The 21,538-nt window shown below is 40.9% G+C and overlaps 2 protein-coding genes across 2 annotated transcripts; one reads left to right on the top strand and one right to left on the bottom strand.

Annotated features, from left to right (window-relative positions):
* Positions 1–565: 565 nt before the first annotated feature.
* On the bottom strand, positions 566–3,437 carry pkdc (protein kinase-like domain containing). Its single transcript, XM_020656213.3, has 3 exons — positions 3,234–3,437; positions 1,424–1,807; positions 566–1,252 (listed from the first exon to the last, which is right to left on the bottom strand). Exons 2-3 carry the CDS (start codon positions 1,792–1,794, stop codon positions 640–642), a joined length of 984 nt encoding a protein of 327 aa, XP_020511869.2. The 5' UTR covers positions 1,795–1,807; positions 3,234–3,437; the 3' UTR covers positions 566–639.
* A 5,351-nt stretch (positions 3,438–8,788) lies between these two features.
* On the top strand, positions 8,789–15,056 carry LOC114918197 (macrophage mannose receptor 1-like). The gene is made up of 4 exons (XM_065957935.1): positions 8,789–8,869; positions 10,448–10,801; positions 11,202–11,973; positions 12,870–15,056. Exons 1-3 carry the CDS (start codon positions 8,836–8,838, stop codon positions 11,573–11,575), a joined length of 762 nt encoding a protein of 253 aa, XP_065814007.1. The 5' UTR covers positions 8,789–8,835; the 3' UTR covers positions 11,576–11,973; positions 12,870–15,056.
* The last annotated feature ends 6,482 nt before the right edge of the window (positions 15,057–21,538 follow it).

Genomic DNA, 21,538 nt, shown 5'->3' with positions numbered 1-21,538 from the left:
AAATACTTTGAGCAGCCACAGAGAAGTATTAGTTTATAAAAGACAACATAAAAACTTGTTTACCCCTTTAAAATTAAATGAGCTGCGCCGCTGGTTTTCTTCCTAGTTAGTAATTTAGCAGATTGTCATTTTTTACAGTCTATGGTTAGTAACTGTTGCTAGCGCCGTGGTTGCTAGGAGACGGCTCAAAGCTATTTAGTGAGTGTGATGATTCCCTGACACTTAATAATGATCAAAATTGGTCTCACCTGTCTGTAATTCAATTATTTTTCTTAATATCAATGAACATTTTTAAGTTCTTCTGTATTTATCATTTTGTTGTTCAGTAATAACAACTTCTGATTCCTTCAGTATGTTAAATACTCACATATAACTTTACTGTTATTGAATTTTGTCCCACTTTTTGTATTAAATGGTCATGCTATGTTTTTGTAGTATTTACTAGTGGGCTGAAAAAAGGGTTTAGGGTCCAGAAATCCTCCTTGATCATGTATATTAGACAAATTCCTTCAGTTTTAGTTTATTGATATGCTTCAAGGCACACAGATGAAGAAAAGGACTTGAGTTAGGGTTTTTGAGTGATTTATTCTTCAGTATACAGGTCACCAGGTTCACATTAAACACGTTCCTGTCTAACATTTAGTGTTCTGATGTTTTCTGATCATGTTTCAGTTTGTGCAGAACCTCCTTGGTCAACTGTTTGCTGTAGCGGTTGATCTTCCAGTGTCCGGGCATCCATCCGAGCAGGAAACGATGAAAATCTGTCCAGGCGAACGCAAACATGTCCCTCCACTCTTTCTCCAAAGCAGAAAAGTCCACGTCTGTTTTTACACATTTTTTTAATTCCGCAAAATAGTAGTCCAGTAACCCCGGTACCCTCTTTTCACACTCCCTCTCCTCCATGCAGCTTCCTAAAAAGTACACGACGTCTTTCATCCCACAGCCCCCTCCCACATACTGAAAGTCCACTGCTGCTACATCACCTGCACTCCGGGAAAAACAGAAGTTTGCTAATTTGGCGTCTCCATGGACGATGGTTTTAAAGCTACATTTGTTCAGTATCATGTCAATTTCACCGGCTGCTGCTTTGAGCTGAGCGTCGTCCATGGCCTCCAACTCGTCCGGCCGCGTCTGCAGGTGCCAGTAGGTCCCGACAGGCCAGAGACCCTCGGGTTCCACGCCCAGGAAGAGAGCGTGGAAGTTGGCTAGCCAGCTGAGACAAGACTTTATTTCTCTGTCCTTCACACTGGTCCTATAACGAGAAAAAAACAAACCATAGTCATGTGGCATAAAATGTAAATACCTTCTCATAATGAGATGTAACGATAGCGGAGATTGTAGGATAATCGTAGACTGTGAGGTCGAAATAAAGTGCAATAGAATAATGCACTGCAGAGAGACACAATATGTTCTGAAGTCACACCTTCTCTGATCATATCCAGCCACATCCAGATCCTCCAGCACGATCAGCATCTCGTCTCCATGGGAACAGGCAGCCAGGCAGGCGGGGATCCGAGAGCTCTGACTGGTGGAATAGTTCTGGTACCAGTGCGTCTCCACCTGGTACGACCTCACTTTACGTGCGTGTGAGCGATCTGTGCTCCAACCTCTCGGGTGCTCGGCCTCCTCCGGAAACTTGACGTGCTTGACGACCACAGAAGGCCGGTCGCAGCCCTCAAGGTGAAGGCGAACGATCTGCCCGTAGCCGCTCCACAGAGTCTGGATGTTTGCACCGACTCGTAGGGATGACGCTCCAGTCGCCTGCAGGATGAGATCCTGGTACTCCTGTTTCATCTCTGAGAGAGAGCTGCAGAATAAAACATACAGAGCACAAAGTCTGTTTCAGTATCTTTAGATCACTCGCTCATCGCTGTTTGATGGACGAGCGCGTTGGACTGACTTCTTTGTCCACACGCCGACTTAAACACTGGCGTAGTCTTTATCTACAAGTCTATCTTCCGTCTGTTTCCTTCATATCTTCTGACCTACATCAGTCAGACGAGTACATTTTTAATAATAAACCGTATTTACATAGTACGACGGAGGATTAGGGCCACGTAAAAAAAAAAAAAAAGAAGAAATGTGAGATTAAACTCGAACATTTCCGAGTTTAATCTTGTAAATTAACGAGTTCGAGACCAGCCTGCGCGAAACTGATGAAAGTAAAACTCTTAAAAGAAAGAAGTAAGACTTAGTAGAAAGTCTTTAAAGAATGAAAGAATAAAGTTGTTATTTTAGTCTATATCAGAAGAGCAGCAACATCCTGTTCTCAAATGACAAACATGGAGCATCTTGTCCTAAAGGTTTCACCAATAAGGAAATAGGTTACTTCCTTGTGTAGTCGGTAAAAACAGTTCAAGAGAAGTTTTCACTTCAACTTGCAAGAACTTGTTTATCTGTAAAATGATGAACAGGACACAAACTGTCTCTGCACATGAGACTCTTTAACAAGGCAGACCGATAACAGACACAAACAGTTGTGTTGGGGCTTTACTTATGCAGATATAAAACTACACATGCTTTTGGCACATCATCAGCTTCACAGCTTCATATCAGCACCCTGAAAAGATACTGCAAGAAACTGAAGAAAGAACCACACTGACTGGGAGGAAGTCTGCAGAGGAAAATACTTTTAAGAGTTCTACTTTCATCATTTTGCGCAGGCTGGTCTCGAACTCGTAAATTTACGACTTTATTCTCGTAATAGTTCCTGATTTTAATTTTGGGTAGCATCACACACACCGAAAGATTTTTAAAATCTTAAAAGAATATGAAAATGTGAGAAAACCTCACACATGACGACAAATCATGACGGATTATCCAAAGATGGTTTGTTAATTCAAAGACACATTTGATTTATTCAAGTACCGCATGTCGACTATTTGCTGCAATATAACTTGTAAAAGAGACATTCACACGTCCTCTTCTGGTTGTTGCTATGGTTACAACATTCAGACTCTCTGAACTGACATCACGTGAACGGAACGCACTGAAGACGGAAGAACGACTTCCTAACTCGGAAACTGGAACATCCGAGGAGCCTCTGAACGCAGCATCTTACTGTGAATTACCTGTAGGCTACTTGTTTTTTATTTTTAATAGCTGATGATAATTTTTTTTCTACTTTTCATTTTTGAGCAGCAGTCACACGATTCTTCCAAACACACATCAGCCACAAACAGCATGTTTACCATCCTGTGATCATCATGTTTACAGTATAAAGCGTCACTTACCTTTTCGATCCAGACTAAATCAGACTTCACTTCTCCCTGTTTCTCTCACATAGATCATCGTACCAGGACATGTACAAGTTAAACTAAAACTAGTAAGAGGCATATGTGATTATATCTGTCTTAAAACATTCAGCTTCATGTCAAATCCGTCTCAATGTACACAGGAAGTTTTTCTCCGCAGCCTTCTGTGTCCCGTTTAAAGCTACAGGCATGACATAATGCAAGACAAATGAACTCCGCTGCCCCCTGCTGGACTGGAGAGCAACAACATGTTAGGTCTGTGAGATGTATTTGGTAGGCTACATAATGCACTACTCAAACCTAAAGGCAGGGTTGGTAATTTTCTCCAGATCCACTTTTTAAGATTTTGGTTATCAGGCTACGGAATAAACAAATAGAAAAGAAGACACAGAGACAGAGAGAGAGAGAGAAAGCACAGGCCAGGCGACTAATTAGAGACAATAAGGTGAGTATGTTTCTTGCTCTTATATCTTACAACAAAAACATAATTTAAAGGCTTTATATGTGATTTTTCACACTTAAATGTAATAGAAATCAAGTATATCCTCTGAAAATAACTCTGTGAGTCATGACTGTGTACAATGAGTGTAACACCCGAGTCCCACTGTCTGTGATGCTTTCCGAGTTTTCCGAGTCCTATCTTCAGTTTGTTTACATCGCCCGGACGGCCGGCCGGCTCCTCCCCTCGTGTATAAAACATGTTTAATTGAGGGACTAGAGAAAAGAAGAATAACATACTGTACTCACTGCTTAACTGTGTTTCAAGATCACGATCATTTCGGGTAAATTTACATGCAGTGTGAAGATACGAGCATAATAAAGATCGCTAGCATTAGCATGCTAACACAACAATGCAGCGCAAGTTGTTTTGGTTTCATGCTGGTGCTCAAGGGCGACATCTGCTGGATCAAAAAATCACATAAAGTCTTTAATGTTGGGTTTTCTGAAAAGTTGGAACAGTTTATGGAGTGGGGGGGGGGGCACTGATCCTGTTGTTTGGTTAATGGTTTACTCGTTTAGTTTATTCCTTGTGTTGTTGCTAGTTGTCTTATTTAGTAATCGTCCATCCTGGCGTTGCTTGTTTCCTTTGTGTGTTTCTCTATCTGAATGTTTCCTAGTTTATTTTGTCATTTCTTATCCTTGTGTGTGTCTATGTTCTAGTATGTATTGTTACATCCTTGAGTTCTCTGTGTGTCTTCAGTGTTTCCTGTTTTATTTTGTAGTTCTCTTGTCTTTATTCCTGCCTCTGTGGCTGAATCTCCATGTCCTCTCTAAACTCTGAGCCAGGGAAGTTTTTGAGTGCACTCGGCTGCAAGGGCTCCAAAAGGTTAAATACGAATGTGACAGCACTTTGTGACTTCTCTGTAACCATGACAGCATGATGTCATGTAGCATTATGTGTTTTAATTTTTACGTTTTTTACTTAAATCACTCACAGCCATGGCGCTTATAAAAAGTTTTTACTTAATATATAGGCTATAAATGTCTTGGATAAATAAAGGTTTATCTAATCTTAAATAACGGGACTAATATTCTCTCTGTCTCTCTTGTTTTTGTTTAAAAACTTGAAGCAGAGTTCTGAATTAGCTGTAGTTGTCATGATTTGGTTTCTTATTTTCAGAGTTTAGGTTTTCTTGTTGTTTTCAGTTCTCATTCTTGTCTGATGGTGTTGTTTCCTTTGTGCGTTTTCTAGGTTAGTGTTTCACGTGTTATTTTTGTAACTTCATATTCTAGTGTTTCTTTACGTTCTAGTGTGTTTTGTTTCATTCTTGAGTTCTGTGTGTCTTCAGTGTTTCATGTATATTATTTTGTAGTTGTGTCCATTCCTTCCTCTGTGTGTTTCCCTTCAGTGTGATTGCCCTGATTGTCCTCACCTGTGTCATTAGTCTCACCTGCGTCTGATTACCCCTGTGTCTATTTAGTCTCTGTGTTTCTTTCCTACTGTGTCAGTTCGTTGTGTGTTGTATGTATGTCAGTTTTGCTCGTGCTGCTCTGTGGCTCCCTGTTTTTGATCCCTGTGTTTTTTGTTGAACTTTTGAAATAAAGTTTTGTTGCCTTTGGCCTTTTTGTTTAATTAAATATTTCTGGTTTCTACACTTGGGTCCACCTCCCTTGTTTTCCAACCGTACGTAACATTAGTTTCCAAATAAACTTTTTTGGTTGACTGTAAATAGTGTGGTTTCACCTTCCTGCTTATCTATAGTCTCCCAACAAATATAATGTATAACACATATTTATTGGTAGATGGTACAGACTTGACAGCAGATATTAACTCTGTTTTTCTCATTGACTGTTCCTTCATGTATTCTTTGTTATTCTTGAAAATGTCTTTAAACTGTCCCAGTGTTTGACATGTTTTTATTTCATCACTGCAGCTGTTCCATATATTAACACCATTAGTTGTGATACAGTGCAGTTTCAGGTGGGTCCTTATTGCTGTTTTTTTTTTTTAACATAAATGTTCCACTGAGGTTGTGTTTACTTTCCCTATCTAAAGAAAAAATCTTTGGATACTGTTCGGTAGCTGATGGTTTTTAAGTTTTTACATGATTCGAATGCTTTTAAAGTCAACCAGGTCCTCGAATTTCAGTGTTTTTAATTTGATGAAGAGTGGGTCTGCTGATTCTCTGTAGTTGGAGTTTGTAGTAATTATTATATTTCGAGCTCCACAGATAACGGTGAGAAGAAATGTTGCAGTAAGAACATCTTTTCTTCTTTTTCATTTCAAACAGCGATGGAAAAGACTCACCTGCTTCTACTTCTGTCAGGTAAGAGTTCTTTTTCATCAACGTTCCAAATTCAATAAACTTCATCGTCCAAAAACATTGGACTTCTCCGAGCAATCCCAGGCTTGACTTTTCCTTCAGTGAACTCGGGGTCTGCCTCTACGTCTCCTCCCAGTTGGGTGTGCCCTGAAAACCTCCAAAGGGAGGCGTCTAGAAGGCCTCCTAATCACCTGCCCAAACCACCTCAACTTGCTCATTTTGATTGGAAGGAGTAGCGGCTCTACTCCGAGCTCCCCCAGACATTAATGTCTCGAAACTGAAAATCTACTGTATACCAGCCGCCACTGCCCGTCAACATGTTGCCAACCTCATAACATAGCTAACATAACATGTGTGGCTAATGGTTGTTACACATTTCAGTTTCATAACATGTAAAGCTGAACAGATATCACTTTCAAATATATGCTGGAGGTTCACTACATACTAAGCCATGCAAGCGAAGTTCGCCGTCATGATGTAGTGGTTTGCTCGATTGACCATGACCCAAACCTTGTTCATGGCTGTTCTCTCTACTCGCAGCTGGCCGGGGAGAACTTTGGGCCAAACGCCAAAAAACTCTTTAGTTAAATTGTGTTAGGAGAGCGTAAATGTCGGCCAACCCGCTCCCGTTTGTCAGTGTTGACTGATTCCATTAAGACTCCAAGAGACTTCAAAAAATCAGAGAGACTCATATTTGCCTTTTGTAAATGTCGAGAGCAAGCCAACAAACAACTCGCTTGCTAGTGTTGGCTAACTTGTCTGGAGGAATGTTTTGCCTCCCTCTAAGCCCCGCCCACCAAAATCAACCACTAGCCAAGCGTTATATATATACCATCATGCAATGCAGTTCAAAGCTTTTTGTGAGCGGATAGTGTTGTTTGACTGCTTTTAGATGGACGAGAGTAGCGACCAGCATAAATGCAGTAAACAAAAAAAATATTTATGTTATTAATGATCCGCTGCACATTTTTCGTCATTAAGAATTAGCACATCAACTTTTTGCTTGTAACAGAGACATTCCACAAATCTTCCTCGTAGATTTTTTGCTGTTGTTGTACAATTCGACTTTCCAAATTGAAATTAAGGCTACGTGAACACACTGAAGTCGGAAGAAAGACTTCCCAACTGTGACACGGATCTTCTCCCAAAGAAATGAAGCTCTTCACAATTTGCCTGAGAGTCACATAAAGAGCAACTAATGATTATTGCAAAACACTATGAATGGTGCTTATGTAACTTCCTCCTGCTGACATTTTTATTTCCATTTAACATTACTAACACGTGACTGAAAATCTTTAAGTTATAGGCTGTGTTATTATTGTTAATTATCAAAAATGTTTAATATAAGTTTTAAAAAAGAGTTGAGTTTGGAGAGGTCTCGGGACACTGGAGGAGAGATGATCATGGTTTAAGCAAACGTCCTCGATGAAGAACTTGGGTGTCTGTGCTGTGATGCCCAGACAAATCAGTTGAAGGAATAAACAGACATGATCTTCTACCTTCACCTTTGTCTGATTACCCCTGTGTGTTAAGGCTGCATTCAAGTGCTGCTCGGGGGTTCCAAGTTTCCAAGTTGGGAAGTCGTTCCTCCGACTGGTTTAGTAAAAGAAACAGGTTCTGAACAGTACGTTTTCATCACCCAAAATATGACTATATGACTATGTCTATTTGGCTGAGAGCCAGATGGAGAGCATAACAAATTGCATTTTCAGTGGACCAGTTAGCTAAGTATGCAAACTGTAATGGGTCTAGGGCTGTGGGTAGGATGGATTTTATGTGGGACATGAATTCCAAAGCGCTTCATTAGGATAGGGGTTAGAGCGACAGGGCGATATTCAATGAAGCAGGATGTTAATGGACTTCTTTGGCATGATGGCGTTGGCTTTAAAACATGCAGGAACAACAGCCTGTAGGTATACCTTTTTTGTGTACCTTTGTTTGGCCAACATAATGCCACAGGACAGGTTGGCCCTTACTGTTCTCAATGTCACTCAGTTAGCTTAAGGGCAGGAGTGACGATTGTGCATCCGTCATCATCATCTAATAGTCTAGAGCTCTTGCTGCCTGGTTGAAAGAAGCATTCAACGATCTTCTCGAGAATTGGAAGAAATGAAGCTCCTCACAATTTGCCTAATCGGACACTGGAGATGATCATGGTTTAAGCAAACCTCCAAGATGAAGAACTTCCTGTGAGTCTGTCTGTGCTGTCATGTCCAGACAAATCAGTCGAAGAGACAAACAAATATGTATCTTATTATTATGAAAAGTTTGAATACATTTAAATAAAAAAAAAAGCATATAAGCGACAGAGAGAGAGAGAGCGCGCACGCCACGACGCTGACAGACGAGCGTCTGAAGACAGACGAGCGTCTGAAGACAGACACTAAGGTGAGTCTGTTTCTTGCTCTCATCTATGTTCTCTCTTTGGGATTACTTTAAACAGCAATCAAATAATTGTTGTTTCATGTACTGATATATTTCCCCCTGTCAGCAGGAGCACTGTTGTTTTAAAGCTTCTTACTATTTCAAATTGTCAAATTGATTCTGATTTTATTTCAAAGCCAGATGATTTTACGACTTTTCTGTTTTATTTTCTGCCTTTGTGTTGTTATTTTAACTACGTATTTAAATAGGACTGTCAAACAATACAGAAAATGTATCACAATTAATCGCAATTTAGGTTGGTTGTTTTAAAAAAAGTATCTTTGTTCTGTCTTTGGCTAAAGGTTCAATTGTTTTTGACAATATTCCCAGCACCACAGATTATGGTGAGAAGAATTATTGCAGTGAGTGCACTTCCTCTTCTTTAAACAGCGATGGAAAAGATTCACCTGCTTCTACTCCTGTCAGGTAAGTGTACATTCATATACTGATGCTAAAAATTCTATAAACTTTTCTGCCCCAAACTTCGGACCTTTCCAGGGATTTTTTTGTATTTTATACACTTAAATTTAGTTTTGACGAGGAGTCTGTGGCAGAATCCAGACTCCTCTTCTGGCCCTGAACTGAGCTGTGTCCGAAATCATAAACTACTCGCTATATGAACACGCCATTTTGTACTGGTGTCCCAATTCTGAGAGAGCGTTATTAAACCCTGTACAGTGCATTATTGTATCTCACAATGCATTGTGAAAAGTGGTGTTGGGACCAGCTATGTGTTAGACAGACTCCGGCCTGTAGCCCCAAAAAGGGACAATGGACCTGCAAAAACCTCCCAGAATCCTCTGCAGCACCTGGACTCACTTCCCACATTGGAGTAGATCTGGGGGATATCAGCAGGGACCCCCAGGCTATAAATGCTGTGATCTTCCATTTTCTTTTCTCTCATGTATCATAGGACATCTGTCTGATTTCCGTTTTTCCCGGCACTTTTTAAGAGTTTTGGCGTGCAATGAGCTTCAAACACTGACCTTTGCATTTCACCAGATGCGTGTTCGGTCGGTCTCGCTTCGTTACAGCAGCGGAGCTCATTTTTTTTACTTTAGTCAATGTGTATGCTTCCACTAGCTTTTAATAATTTTGCACTATCTGCTTTTTAAACATTGCTGTACATATATAAACAACTCAACTTCAGAAGGTCAGCACTTTTTATTTTTATTTTTTATATTCAGGTCTAATTACAGATTTTTTCCTCAACTGTTTATAGGTTCTTGTTTAAATCGCACATATATTTTTATCCCTGCACGGGTTATGTACATTTCTTGTATACGTCTAATTTTAATTGCACAGTTTAAGTTTGATTCATCTAGGGGGATCCTTTAAATCTTTTTTTCAGGTCAATATATATGTATGGGAGGGGGGCATCGGTTTTGTGGTTTAATTTGTAACAAATGTTTCATGTCATGTACGTCTTTGTAACCTGCTACTGGATGCTTTGAATTTCCCTCGGGATCAATAAAGTATCTATCTAGCTCCGGTGCGCTGGTATACATAGTTAGGCATGTAGCTGACATGATTGACAGGTGGGCGCGATGTAACAGTGTGTCAAGAGGCTTAAAACCCACCCCAGCTCCAGCTCTCAGCCTGTCGTTAGGTTGACTGAAAGTTAGACTGAGACAGCATTTCCAGCATGGCGGCTGCTGCTGATGAGCCTCCAGACCTCCCTGCAGCAACAGATGGCTGACCTCACTCAGCTTCTTGTTATTGATGATGATGGTTTTGTTTCATGTTGACGATAATGATATTTTAGGATGCTTTTGATGCTGATCAGAACTCTTAAGAACAGCTGTTGATGTTGTGCTCTGCCTCTGGTCACTTCCTGTCAGTACCTGTGTCTGATCGGACTTAAAGCTGTTCGTTTGCACTTGCTGACGTTGTTTCCTCCTCTCTAGATCCTGATACATGAATTGTAGAAAGTTGCATGTAACCTTTTCTTTTACTCCATCTTTAAAAAGGACATCACTAAGTTGTTCCATTTCTCTCTCTCAGGTCTGTTTGCTCTGTCCGGTGCAATCCGGTATCTAAAGTTGTTCCAAATAAATAAGACCTGGATTCAGGCAAGAGCCTACTGCAGAGAGAATTGCATTGACCTGGCCACTGTAGAAGACATGGAAAAGATGCAAACTCTACTTAACGAATACAAGTTTTCATTTGTGTGGATTGGGCTTAGGTCAGGCAAGAGTCTGAACTGGCACTGGTCTTTAGCGCAGAAAGATTCCTTTAAGGGGGAAATGGACGACCTGATTCAGAGGGATGAAACCGGTGGAGACTGTGGTACTTATAAAAATGGGAAATTCACTGCATCTGAATGTACAAACAAGTTCCACGCAGTTTGCTTTGACGGTGAGTGTTAATTGGCAATATGAAATTCCTCTAAAAGCTGAGAATTTTTGTACGCTTACCTAACCCTTTGAGAAAGCAGCCAATTGCACAACAACCAAAATGGTTAATGTTGGGAGCTTTGGACTCGCATGACCTCTAGTTTTTCTCTTTGTAGTTTAGGGTTACTGTGAGAAACAACCCCACCTCATGGTCCGTTAACAATAGGGTTTCAACCCGTTCCTTAAAACACAGAATTGTCCGATGTTGGATCAATTTGGTGCCGCTAATTACTGGTCTGGCTTATATGCTACAGTGTTTAAAGTTGTTTATGCAGATCCATATACAAATCGGGTGTATGAATGCAGAACTTGTTTTCGTGTAAACATGGACTTGAAGTAATTAAAAAACATAAACAAGTGATTGATTTGCTTATTCTCTTGTTTAGAAAAAGGTCCTCAACAGTACATCCTTACCCCCCAAAAAATGAATTGGAGGGTTGCTCAAGAGCACTGCAGGCGTCAACACACAGACTTGGCCAGTGTGAGGAACAAGGAAGAGAATCATGCACTTCAGGAAGTAGTTGGTGACCAGAAGGTGTGGACTGGCCTCTTCAGAGACCCTTGGGAGTGGTCTGATGGGAGTGACTCCTCGTTTCGATATTGGAAAACTGACATGCAGATATACAATGACCCATCTAACAAATGCACTGCTTTGAATGATGATAGATTTTACATACGTGCATGTGGTTTCAAGCTCAAATTCCTCTGCACCTGTGAGAAAGGTACGACATCTTAATTCTCTCTACAATCCATTATTCATTATCCATGCCCCTTATCCTTTTCAGGTTTGCAGCGGTGGCTAGAGCAGAGGTTCAGGGTGTAACTCTGATTCTCTTGGGTGAGAAGCAGCTTACACCATAGACTGAGGTTGCCAACTTTTTCAGTGTCAAATAGGGGACAAAATATTTTGTGGATTGTCAAAAAAACAAATCCTTGTGTTAAATTGTAGATCGTCATCTTAGTTTACACCCATGACTTGTTAAGTCATAAAGACTTAAATATGCGTGTGTGTCTCTCTCTTTGATATCAGGTTTGGGAAGGTCTGTGAAGAAGATTGTGAAAGTGAGGATCAGCTCAAAGGACTCAGGCTTGGATCTCAACGATCCTGCAATAAAAGAAGACATCCTGAAACAGGTGAGTCGAATACAAATAGCGTGTTTTGTGTTATACGCAGAGTGAATAATGAGAATTAAATATAATGCAAGCAGAAATATAACCAGCATGCTGTCACACTCCTCTAATAGTAAACTAAACCTGGCTAAACAGTAGACTATTTTCAATCTTAACTGAGTTTGAAAACGTAACAGATCACAGACCGCGCAAACTAGACCATTCATTGTCAAACTGTGTTACAAGTATCTTGCACACTTGAAGTCTCTTATATGGGAGTCTCTGATTGTTTTATTTTTGAATAAAGATGTACAAATCAAATGTTTGACAAGCAAAGCTGTGATGGCATGCAAAGGAAGCAAATATGAGGGTTACCATATTTCCAAACGGGGAAATATAAGTGCGGCAGTTACGTCTAGCAGCAGAGCAGGAACTGAAGACAACGACAGTGAACCCAGCACAGGTGCAAGAGGCGACGTAAGCAGTGCCGGTGACGCTTCAGCACCCGCTAGCACCAAACGATACAAAACAGTAAGAAAATATGACTCGAGTCACATCCAGTTTTGATTCTTTTGGAGCCGCACAGAGAATGAGCCCAGGCTGCAGTGCATGTGTGTAAACTGTAATGTAGTTAAATAGCCTTACGCTACTGTATTTCAATGTTGGTCATAATGGTGGTACCAAATATTTTCTGTGGTGGTACTCATTGTGAAAAGTTTGAGAATCACTGTGATAGATGATTCAGTCAGACTGTGAGACCACACACCACCATGTAGTAATGATTCCACAGACACAAGATCTCACAGAAACTCGCATGATCAAACACGACTTCAGAAGAGATGTATGGATGATCGACGTAGTCAGGTGGCTTTCGTTCTTTGTATTCAAATTTTTAATCGCGTTTTTGTTTTGTTTTTTAGATCAAGCAGCAGATGAGGGGGACCAATGTGACCAGCATACAATGGAGAACAAACCCTGATGGAAGAGTTTTTGTCAAGGAACCAGAGAAGAAACAGAGAAGCGAACTATGAAGTGGCTAATACAGAAACACTGCAATTCCAACGGCTGAAACGTGCTGCAAATGAAACAAATGTACACATATTAGGGTCGCTCTGTGGAAGGGAGGGGGGGATTAAGCAAGACTGGGCACTGAAAGTTTTGTTTAGATGGGAAGGTTGCACTGTTTAACGACAGAGAACAAGGAGATTTAAATTTAGTCCGGCCTGGATTTGGAGACAGCCAAGCAGGGGCAGCCTGGGATGCCTGGAGCTAGTGCTAAAGGCTGATAAACATCAAACTGACTACGGCATACAAGTTTCGACCAAAACTAAATGCAACGTTGTGTTTCTGCTGCTGTTGGGCCAAAAAGTGACACTGTACGCACCATACTTATAGCAGCTTACCGCCATTTAGTTTGTGCATTCTGCGCATGCCCGAGAGGCAATAACTCTCTAAACCAGCTGGTGTTGGCAGCCTGATATATGTCACACAAAACAGGAAACCGAGGATATACAAATGGCAACGTTTATACACTTGTTTAGCTTAACAATAAGCTTAGTTCTTATTAACTCGCCCTGAGAAAATGTCAGAAGATATGGAGACGGAAGAGAAGAGAATTCTTTGCATGCCCTCTTGACTTAAAGTTTATTCACCCCGCCTTAAGTTGCCGACGACTCTATATGTTGAATTGGACAAAAAGCCCCTGACAAGCCGCAAGCAGTGTCAACTCTGCTGTTATCACTACACCAATTAGAACTGCTGAATCTCTGACGGACCTGACAAGCCCTGACCCCAGATGGTCGCCCAGGTTTTGCCCTATATTCCCCGTACTCTCCCTTTGTTTAAAGCTAGCGAGTGATAAAGTTGTTAAACCTGCTTCAAACTATTTAAACATTTAATTGTAGTCTTTTGTTAAGATGTATAGGACTATTGCATTTGGTTTTAGATGTTAAATGCATTTTCTCTAATTTGCATACTGTTTGACTTGCTTCAGGAATGAGACACTACACCATTCATTGTCTGTGTGTAACTTACATGTCCTCTTGTTCCAGAAAAAATTGCAGATCCTGATCCCTGTGTGAATGACTTCCTTCATGCCTATGAGTCTGCTGGAGATACAGGCTGTGTTTAAAACAATGTTATGTTTAGTTAAAGGAAGAATGTGCGACGTTTTGATCCTGTAGAAGTCGCCCTTGAGCATCAGCATTAAACCAAAACAAACTGCTGTTTGGTGACAACTCCGTTATATTGAAGACTCCGTCTTCTCCAGCGACATAACTCCAACCTCTCTCCACTCGTATTCACACAAAGGAGTTATCTATGAGAACGCATCATTAAGCGCAAGTGGTGGACAAAGTTGTACTTTGCTCATGCGGCAATTGCCTGTGGCCTGCATTGTTCTGCTAGCAGGCTAATGTTAGCGCTCTTTAGCTTCATATTGTACATAAATGGACAAAGGATGAGCGTGATCTAAAAACGCTTACATGACATCCAAATAAGTAGTGAGAATGTTCTTCTTTTCTATAGTAATTGACTAAAACAGCTTCTATAAACAAGGGGAGGAGCCGGCCATCCTGTCCATGTAAACACGACTCTGACAACAACACAGCCAGTGAGACTCGAGCTGCTCACTCATTGTAGACAGTCATGACTCGGTGACACATTTACACAGGATATATTTGATTTCTTCTAAATTTATGTGTAACATGTCGCACATTCTTCTTTCAACATACATGATGTTAAAATTTACCCAACAGGTTGAATTATAGACTGTGTTCAAAACTATGTTAATCCAAATAGCCTACTATTGTGTGCAAGAAATCATATGCAAACCTCAGGTTTTCAGAAAAAATCTCTGTGCAGGAGGCTGTTGAGACAGAGTAAGCTTTTACAGCACTCTTTAGATTCAAGTGGACCCGGCTGGAACTGGATAAAGCCAGGAGGAGACAATTGTCGCTAGTAGGCTTGGAGCATACTTCAGCTTACCGAAAGGTGGAGGGAAAGTATCCAGAAGATGAAGACAATCTATAGGGTTGTTCTGTAATTGTTGCATTTTCTGGAAAAGTCAGGTTTATTGACTTCTTAGCTTTGATTTACTCAATAAACTGTTCTGCTACAAACTTGAAACTTCTCCAGAGTTTTTCTTGTGACCACAATTATTTTCTACTAGGGTATAAGACAATCTGTTGATGAAGAAATCCAGACTCATCTTCCGGCCCTTAATAATAAAAATTTGAGATGCTGGACTAGTTAGAAGTATATTAACCCTAACCCTAACCCTTTACTCCCTTCTTAAATCAAGCAGTGGTACAATCCAAACAACAGCTCAATGAGCTAGTCCAAGCATTAGCAGACTGCTGGAACGACTGAACATATCATATAGGGGATCAGCATAAACATATTGGGGGCGGCTGTATCTCAGTTGGTCCAGTCATCTTTTCTCAACCGGAAGGTCGAGGGTTCGATCCCCAGCTCCTGCAGCAACATGTCCGATGTTTCCTTGGGCAAGACACTTAACCCCAGATGAACTTGAAAGTTTGGTCCCCTTCCAAACCTGGAGCATTATGTCCCTGGAAATATTCTGATTTTAGGCGCCAGCAATAATCTCTGGGGGCCTCTTGGTTCTGGTGGAAGACACTGAAAGCTCCAAGAACGGCAGATGCAGGGGCGATGTAGGTAGAGTATTCCTGACGCAAAGCATTGCAGAGCGCAGAGTTCTGGTCTCTGACTTCAGGCTGGAGGGTATTCATGAAGACATGAACTCTCCTGAAAGTTGTCTTCTAGATCAGCCTGAGTTTTTCTCATGTGGATGCATCAGGTAAATCACAGAGGCACAGGTTGACCTCTCTAAGGTAAAAATCAATGCTGAAGTGTGGGTTAGCTGGAATAAACCACTCTACATCCTTCGCAAGAGCTTCAATGAGCCTTGTGCGCATTCTTTGATCTCTGGGTGAACAGGAGACATCTGAGTTATCTGATGTGTCGTTACTTCTCAGCTGTGAACCATGCAGTGGGAACTTACAGGTGGCAGAAGAGGGCCTGATATTATCTCTACCTCTGGGGGCTGAAGAATCACCCCCTTCCCCTGTGGTGATTCAAACCTGTGAAGGTGTGAAAAGGTGTCACAGCTGTCAGGGGACTGGAGCACTTTTCGTAATGGAGGGGCTCCACAGTCAAAGCCATTGTTTTCAGGAAAGGCAGAGAAAACTAGACTTCTTCTCTCAGTTATCCTGGCTGCTTGGTTCTTTACTGAGCTTTTTCAGCTGGGTTGTTTCATCTCTTAAGGAGCTTGGTTCAAGATCAGAGCCATATCCTGACGACATGTCTTCTCGATGCAACTCTGTGCTCCTTGAATAAAATCAAACACATCCAGCACTTTCTGCTTGGCAGTTTTGAAGTGCTGACGAATAAATTGATTGTCTGCCTGCAAGGAATGGACCTCATCCTGCAGGGTTTGAATGTGGTTCTGCAGGCTTTGGTTATTTTCCTGCAGAGCTCCTTTTTCTACTTGCAGTTGATATATTGTGTAATAAATCTCAGAGCTAACCCTGCCTACGATACAACCAATATCAAAACATTTTCCAAAACTTAGATGACCAAAATGGTTGGAAAGTCATTTCTAAGATCATAAATACCATGGTAGGAAGTTTGATGTAGATTTGGGTTTCCAGAGACTTTGAGTTTCCTCTCTTGCTGCCTGGTTGGTGTCCATCACGAAGAAACTGTCATCGATCCTCTCATAAATCCTAAGAAATGGAGCGTCTCACACTTTGCCTGAGAATCACATAAAGAGTACTTTGCAAACAGGATGAGCTAATGACTATTCCATTTAAACAAATGAAAAAAAGGAATCGATTTGTGATGTCCAGACACATCAGACAAAGGATTAAGCAAATACTATCTTCTTATTATTTCCTGAGTTTGTACACTCTCAAGGGGATGTGAATATAAGTGACAGGGAGAGAACATGCCATGCGACTCAGAGACGGACGAGCATCCAAAGAACAAGGTCAGTCTGCAGATGATACTTTTCTGATGGCTTGTTTGTCTAATATGTATTAAAAGGTGTTAGAATTATAGAGGTACAGGTGATTAAATCAGTGAGGGGAGGCATGCACATGTAACCACTAATGATGTGAGATGAAATGAGATAATGGACTATAGAATATTGATTTTTTTTTTCTTTCTCTCAGACAGCAATGGAAAAAATACATCTGCTTCTACTTCTTTCAGGTCAGTGTTGTTTTCTTTATTACAGCTTTATAAAATACTTTTCCCACATTTAGTTGATTGTTAGGCCCCTTTGGTAGATGGAAGGTTAGGATATCAGCTTACATCAAAAAGGTAACAACGGTAAATGTCATAAGGTGGAAATTACTTTGGACTCGTCAGCTGAGCTGTCTGAGAGTTTGTTAAAGTGGAATGAGACATTCAAAGACGCAGCAGTGTCCTTTTACATCACTGTGTCTACAGGTAGACACTGAGGACGACTGTCTACAGTGAGCCTAAAGGGACAAAATAGCATGAGATTAATCACAATTAAAAAATGTGATGCATTAATTTCAGACCTAAAATAATTGCGATCAACTACTTACTACTTAATGTTCACAGGCCAACTAGATAGATAGATAGAAATCCAAAAACACAACTCTACATGAGAATTTTATTCATAGAAAGTTGCATAAAAAGGATTTCACTCATTCATTCCTCTTCCACCTGTCAGACTTGTGCTCTCTGTTCTCTTGTGAGAGTCGGTATCTACAGCTGTTCCACGACAAACAAACCTGGTCTTCAGCACAAAAGTACTGCAGAAAAAACTGCGTTGACCTGGCCACGATATACGACATGGACGAGATGCAAACCGCTCTTAGAGATATGGAGGGATCGTACCATGACGCTTGGATAGGACTTCAGACAGGGACTCGTCAGAGATGGCACTGGTCTCTGTCACAGAAAGATTTCTACAAGGAGGGCGAAAGGAACTACCGGGTTTGGGGAGTTAAAAGAGGCGACTACAGTTGTGGTGCTTATGCAAACGGGAAATTTGAGAAGACTGTATGTTCAGCTCAGTTTTATGCCGTTTGCTTTGCTGGTGAGATTCAGTTAAAAAATTACAAACTTCAGCTAATGTAGAAAACAATTAAAACTTTGATTGATTGGCTCACTTTCTCTTTTAGGAAAAAAACGAGATCGTGAACAGTACGTTGTCACCTCCAAAAAAATGAATTGGACGTCTGCTCAAGAGCACTGCCGGACTCAGCACACAGACCTGGCCAGCGTGAGGAACGAGAAAGAAAGCCAGACAATTAGGGAAGTGGTCGGTAACGAGCATGTGTGGGTCGGCCTCTTCAGAGACCCTTGGGAGTGGTCTGATGGGAGTGACTCCTCCTTTAGATTTTGGAAAGCTGGAGATGGAATATACGCAAGGTTAAAGAACAAAAAGTGCATTTCTTTGAAAGAAAGTGAATCTGGTCGATGGAGACGGGCGCCATGTGATGAAAAATACAAGTTCATCTGTACCTGTGAGAAAAGTACGGCACTTCCATTCTTTCTTCTTACAATTCATAACCAGATTTGTACCGTGGTGTGCCGTTTAGGTCATATCGATGCTCTCCAAACACTATTTAGATTAGTGAATCATTATTTGTTGACGTGTGGGGTCTCTCACATTTTTCAACATCTGTCAAGATTTTTTAAATGAATGTTGTGTTTAAATTATGGATAGGAGATTGTTCGCTCTAAATAACTTCAAAGGCAGGGTTGGTAATTTTCGAAAAACTAGCATGATTTTGAAAGTAGCATTCCTTCAGTTCTCCTTCTACACCCACCCCCTCCCCTCTGTGCTCCCTCTAAAGCCACGCCCCCTTACTTACATGCACGAGCGCCGTTGGTCCAGAAGTGGACCTCAGCTCATCTCTTGCATTGTGTAGAAACTACGTCGTCTTATGTCTCATTCAGCGGTAAGTAAACTCACAGTATAAACTTCGTCATCGGTGACGCTTTGAGTGTGGACTAGTGAACACAAGGAGTAGAGAGCGAGCAGGGAGACAGGGAGGCGTGTGATTGGTTCATCAGATTGGTACCTCGTGGCAGACATTGGTCGAAGTTTTTACAGGCTTAAAACTGCTACAGATGACGGATTTTATTTGTTCCTTTTTTCAGGGCACAAGTTATTAATGTCCGTCAGTACCTAAAGACAATTTCAACCAAAACTGTCTGGAGAAAATTCCCAACCCTGCCTTTAATTGACTGTTCATGTGTATGTTTCTCTCTTTGGTATCAGATTCTGTGAGGCAGACTATTAAAGTGAGGATCAGCACCAAAGACTCAGGCTTGGATCTCAATGACCCTGCAATAAAAGAAAACCTCCTGAAACAGGTGATTTTTAACACAAATTCATACAAGAGGGGGGCCGGGGGGGTCTCCTGAGGTAAGACGGGCCTAAAAAAAAACAAAGCAGAAGTGGCGGAAGAAGCAACAGACGCTATGATGAGAATATTTGCCTTTATATCAATGTGTAGTCTAACAGAATGACAACATCAACAAATGAGCGGAGAACAACATACTGGCGAACAGAAAACAATGCAGCCATTTAATTGCGTGCACAGAGATCGTAGTGCACAGAGATCTATGCACCGTGCAGCAGTAACAGTATAACATCACTCCCCCTCCCATTAGCTCGAGGTGAATTCTCCGGAGAATTTCCTGCCGCGTTCTCACATCAGCTCACTCAGACTTGCTGCGTTGAAAATACTAGGGGTCTGGCAGGAGAATCTCCAGATGAAGTCCAAGTGAAAAATTCTTACCTTAAGGAGTAACTAAGTTTGCGTTCACTAATACAGCCTCTCCGGGAAACATCCTGAGTTTATCAGGAGATTTCTGCGAGTGTGAAGGCCATATACTGTATGACTGGCAGGCTCTCCCAAACTTGTGACTTGATTGTCATTTCTTTTGTTCTGTTTTTGCAGATTGAGCAGCAGATGAGGGGGACCAATGTGACCAGGATACAATGGAGAACCAACCCTGATGGAAGAGTTTTTGTCAAGGAACCAGAGAAGAAACAGAGAAGCGGTGTAAATGATGAACTCTGAGATTGAAAAAATGAAAATACTCAACTGAGTGTCAAGTCAGCAAAGTTCACACTGGCAAACCCACAAAATCAATTTACAGCTAGGCTACTAAGATTTTGTGAATTAACTTTATTTTTACATACGACATACAGTACTGCTTCCTACATACTCAAAATATCTATACTGCATACCCTAACCCTAACCCGACCAGTAGTATGCCGTTAGCAACATACTAAAATACAGGTCACGCAGCGTACTTCTGTTCCGAACTCTGTTGGATAAGCTAGCATCAAGCTAGTACAACCATCAGTCTGTAAATATAATTGAACAACAATATACATCCATTGATTACAAAAGCTACTACATAGTCATTTTATTATTCTTTCACAACATATAAAACGTAGAACCCCACGATGCACCAGTGCCATTCCTGCCTGTGGCCATCAGACTTTATAACGCCTCCTTTTGAGAGTCAGACACTTAGACACTGGACTAATTGGAATTGTTTATTTAACCTTGAAACTGTGCAATCTGTCAGCAAAACGGTCAACTTTTTTCCATATTATCAATACACCATGCAATATCTGTTTAACACAACTCATTGTGTATATTCATAATGTTGAATATTGTTTTCATCTTTAAGTCACTGCGCTTTGTAAATGGCTTGTTATCTTGTCTTACTTGGTATTTATTCCTTATTTTATGATCTTATTCTATTTTATTTTTTACATCTTAAATTATTTCTAAACTTCCTACTTCTGTATTGTGTTAAAAAGCAACGGTAACAACCGAATTTCCCCCGGGATTAATAAAGCAATTCTGATTCTGATGAAAATGTGCGTATTTGGACAAAGTCAGAGGCGTTGCTTGTCGACAGGCAACTGATTGGGGCCACAGGCAAGTAGGGGCCCCCAAGGGCTGATCGATTTAATACCACAGCTGTGGCTCAAAATGTGCAACATTTTCATGACAGTAGGAAACCTCCCTAAAGGGGCCCCATCTTACAGTACTCACTCATTATAAATGTAAATCACTTAATGATGCTGGTCAAGCCCTCAATATGGACAAGAGACACTTTAATGCACAACTTCCGCCAAAAAAAACTGTTGGTGGCAGATTTTTAATATAATGCTGTTTGGAGGGGCCCCCCTTTTTCCTGCCTTGGGCCCCAAAAGACTCCAAAATATCGATACTGGACGTCCTCCATAATCCTGGTTGGCCTGGTTTCAAATCCGACCTGTGGCTCCTCTTGCACTGATTTTTGAGTCTATCCACTCTACTATCTTTAAAGTAAAGGCATAAAAAGCTAAAAAAAAACAAGGAGCTTATAAAACCGTCAAACGATGTTACAAGTGTCTGTTTACTGACCATTTCTATTTTTAAGACTTGTAATTTGCTTCTTTTTTTTTTTTTTAAAGAAAAAATGGCTCTTTGGTACGATGGAGGATTAGGGCCATGTTAAAATGTTTTTGTTTTTTTTAATTTCGAGATTAAACTCGTAAATTTACGAGTTCGAGACC

This window comes from Labrus bergylta, chromosome 8, assembly GCF_963930695.1.
Source record: "Labrus bergylta chromosome 8, fLabBer1.1, whole genome shotgun sequence".
Classification (NCBI taxonomy): domain Eukaryota; kingdom Metazoa; phylum Chordata; class Actinopteri; order Labriformes; family Labridae; genus Labrus; species Labrus bergylta.
Note: the sequence above shows the minus strand (reverse complement) of the source record. Positions and strands in the feature narration are given on the sequence as shown.

Bases quoted from the DNA above. Each gene is read 5' to 3' on its own strand.
- LOC114918197 (XM_065957935.1), top strand. From the start codon at position 8,836: ATGGAAAAGATTCACCTGCTTCTACTCCTGTCAG. The intron at 8,870-10,447 runs GTAAGTGTACAT...TCTCTCTCTCAG, and splicing joins CCTGCTTCTACTCCTGTCAG to GTCTGTTTGCTCTGTCCGGT. The intron at 10,802-11,201 runs GTGAGTGTTAAT...TAAACAAGTGAT, and splicing joins CCACGCAGTTTGCTTTGACG to TGATTTGCTTATTCTCTTGT.
- pkdc (XM_020656213.3), bottom strand. From the start codon at position 1,794: ATGAAACAGGAGTACCAGGATCTCATCCTGCAGGCGACTGGAGCGTCA. The intron at 1,253-1,423 runs GTGTGACTTCAG...TTCTCGTTATAG, and splicing joins GCTGGATATGATCAGAGAAG to GACCAGTGTGAAGGACAGAG.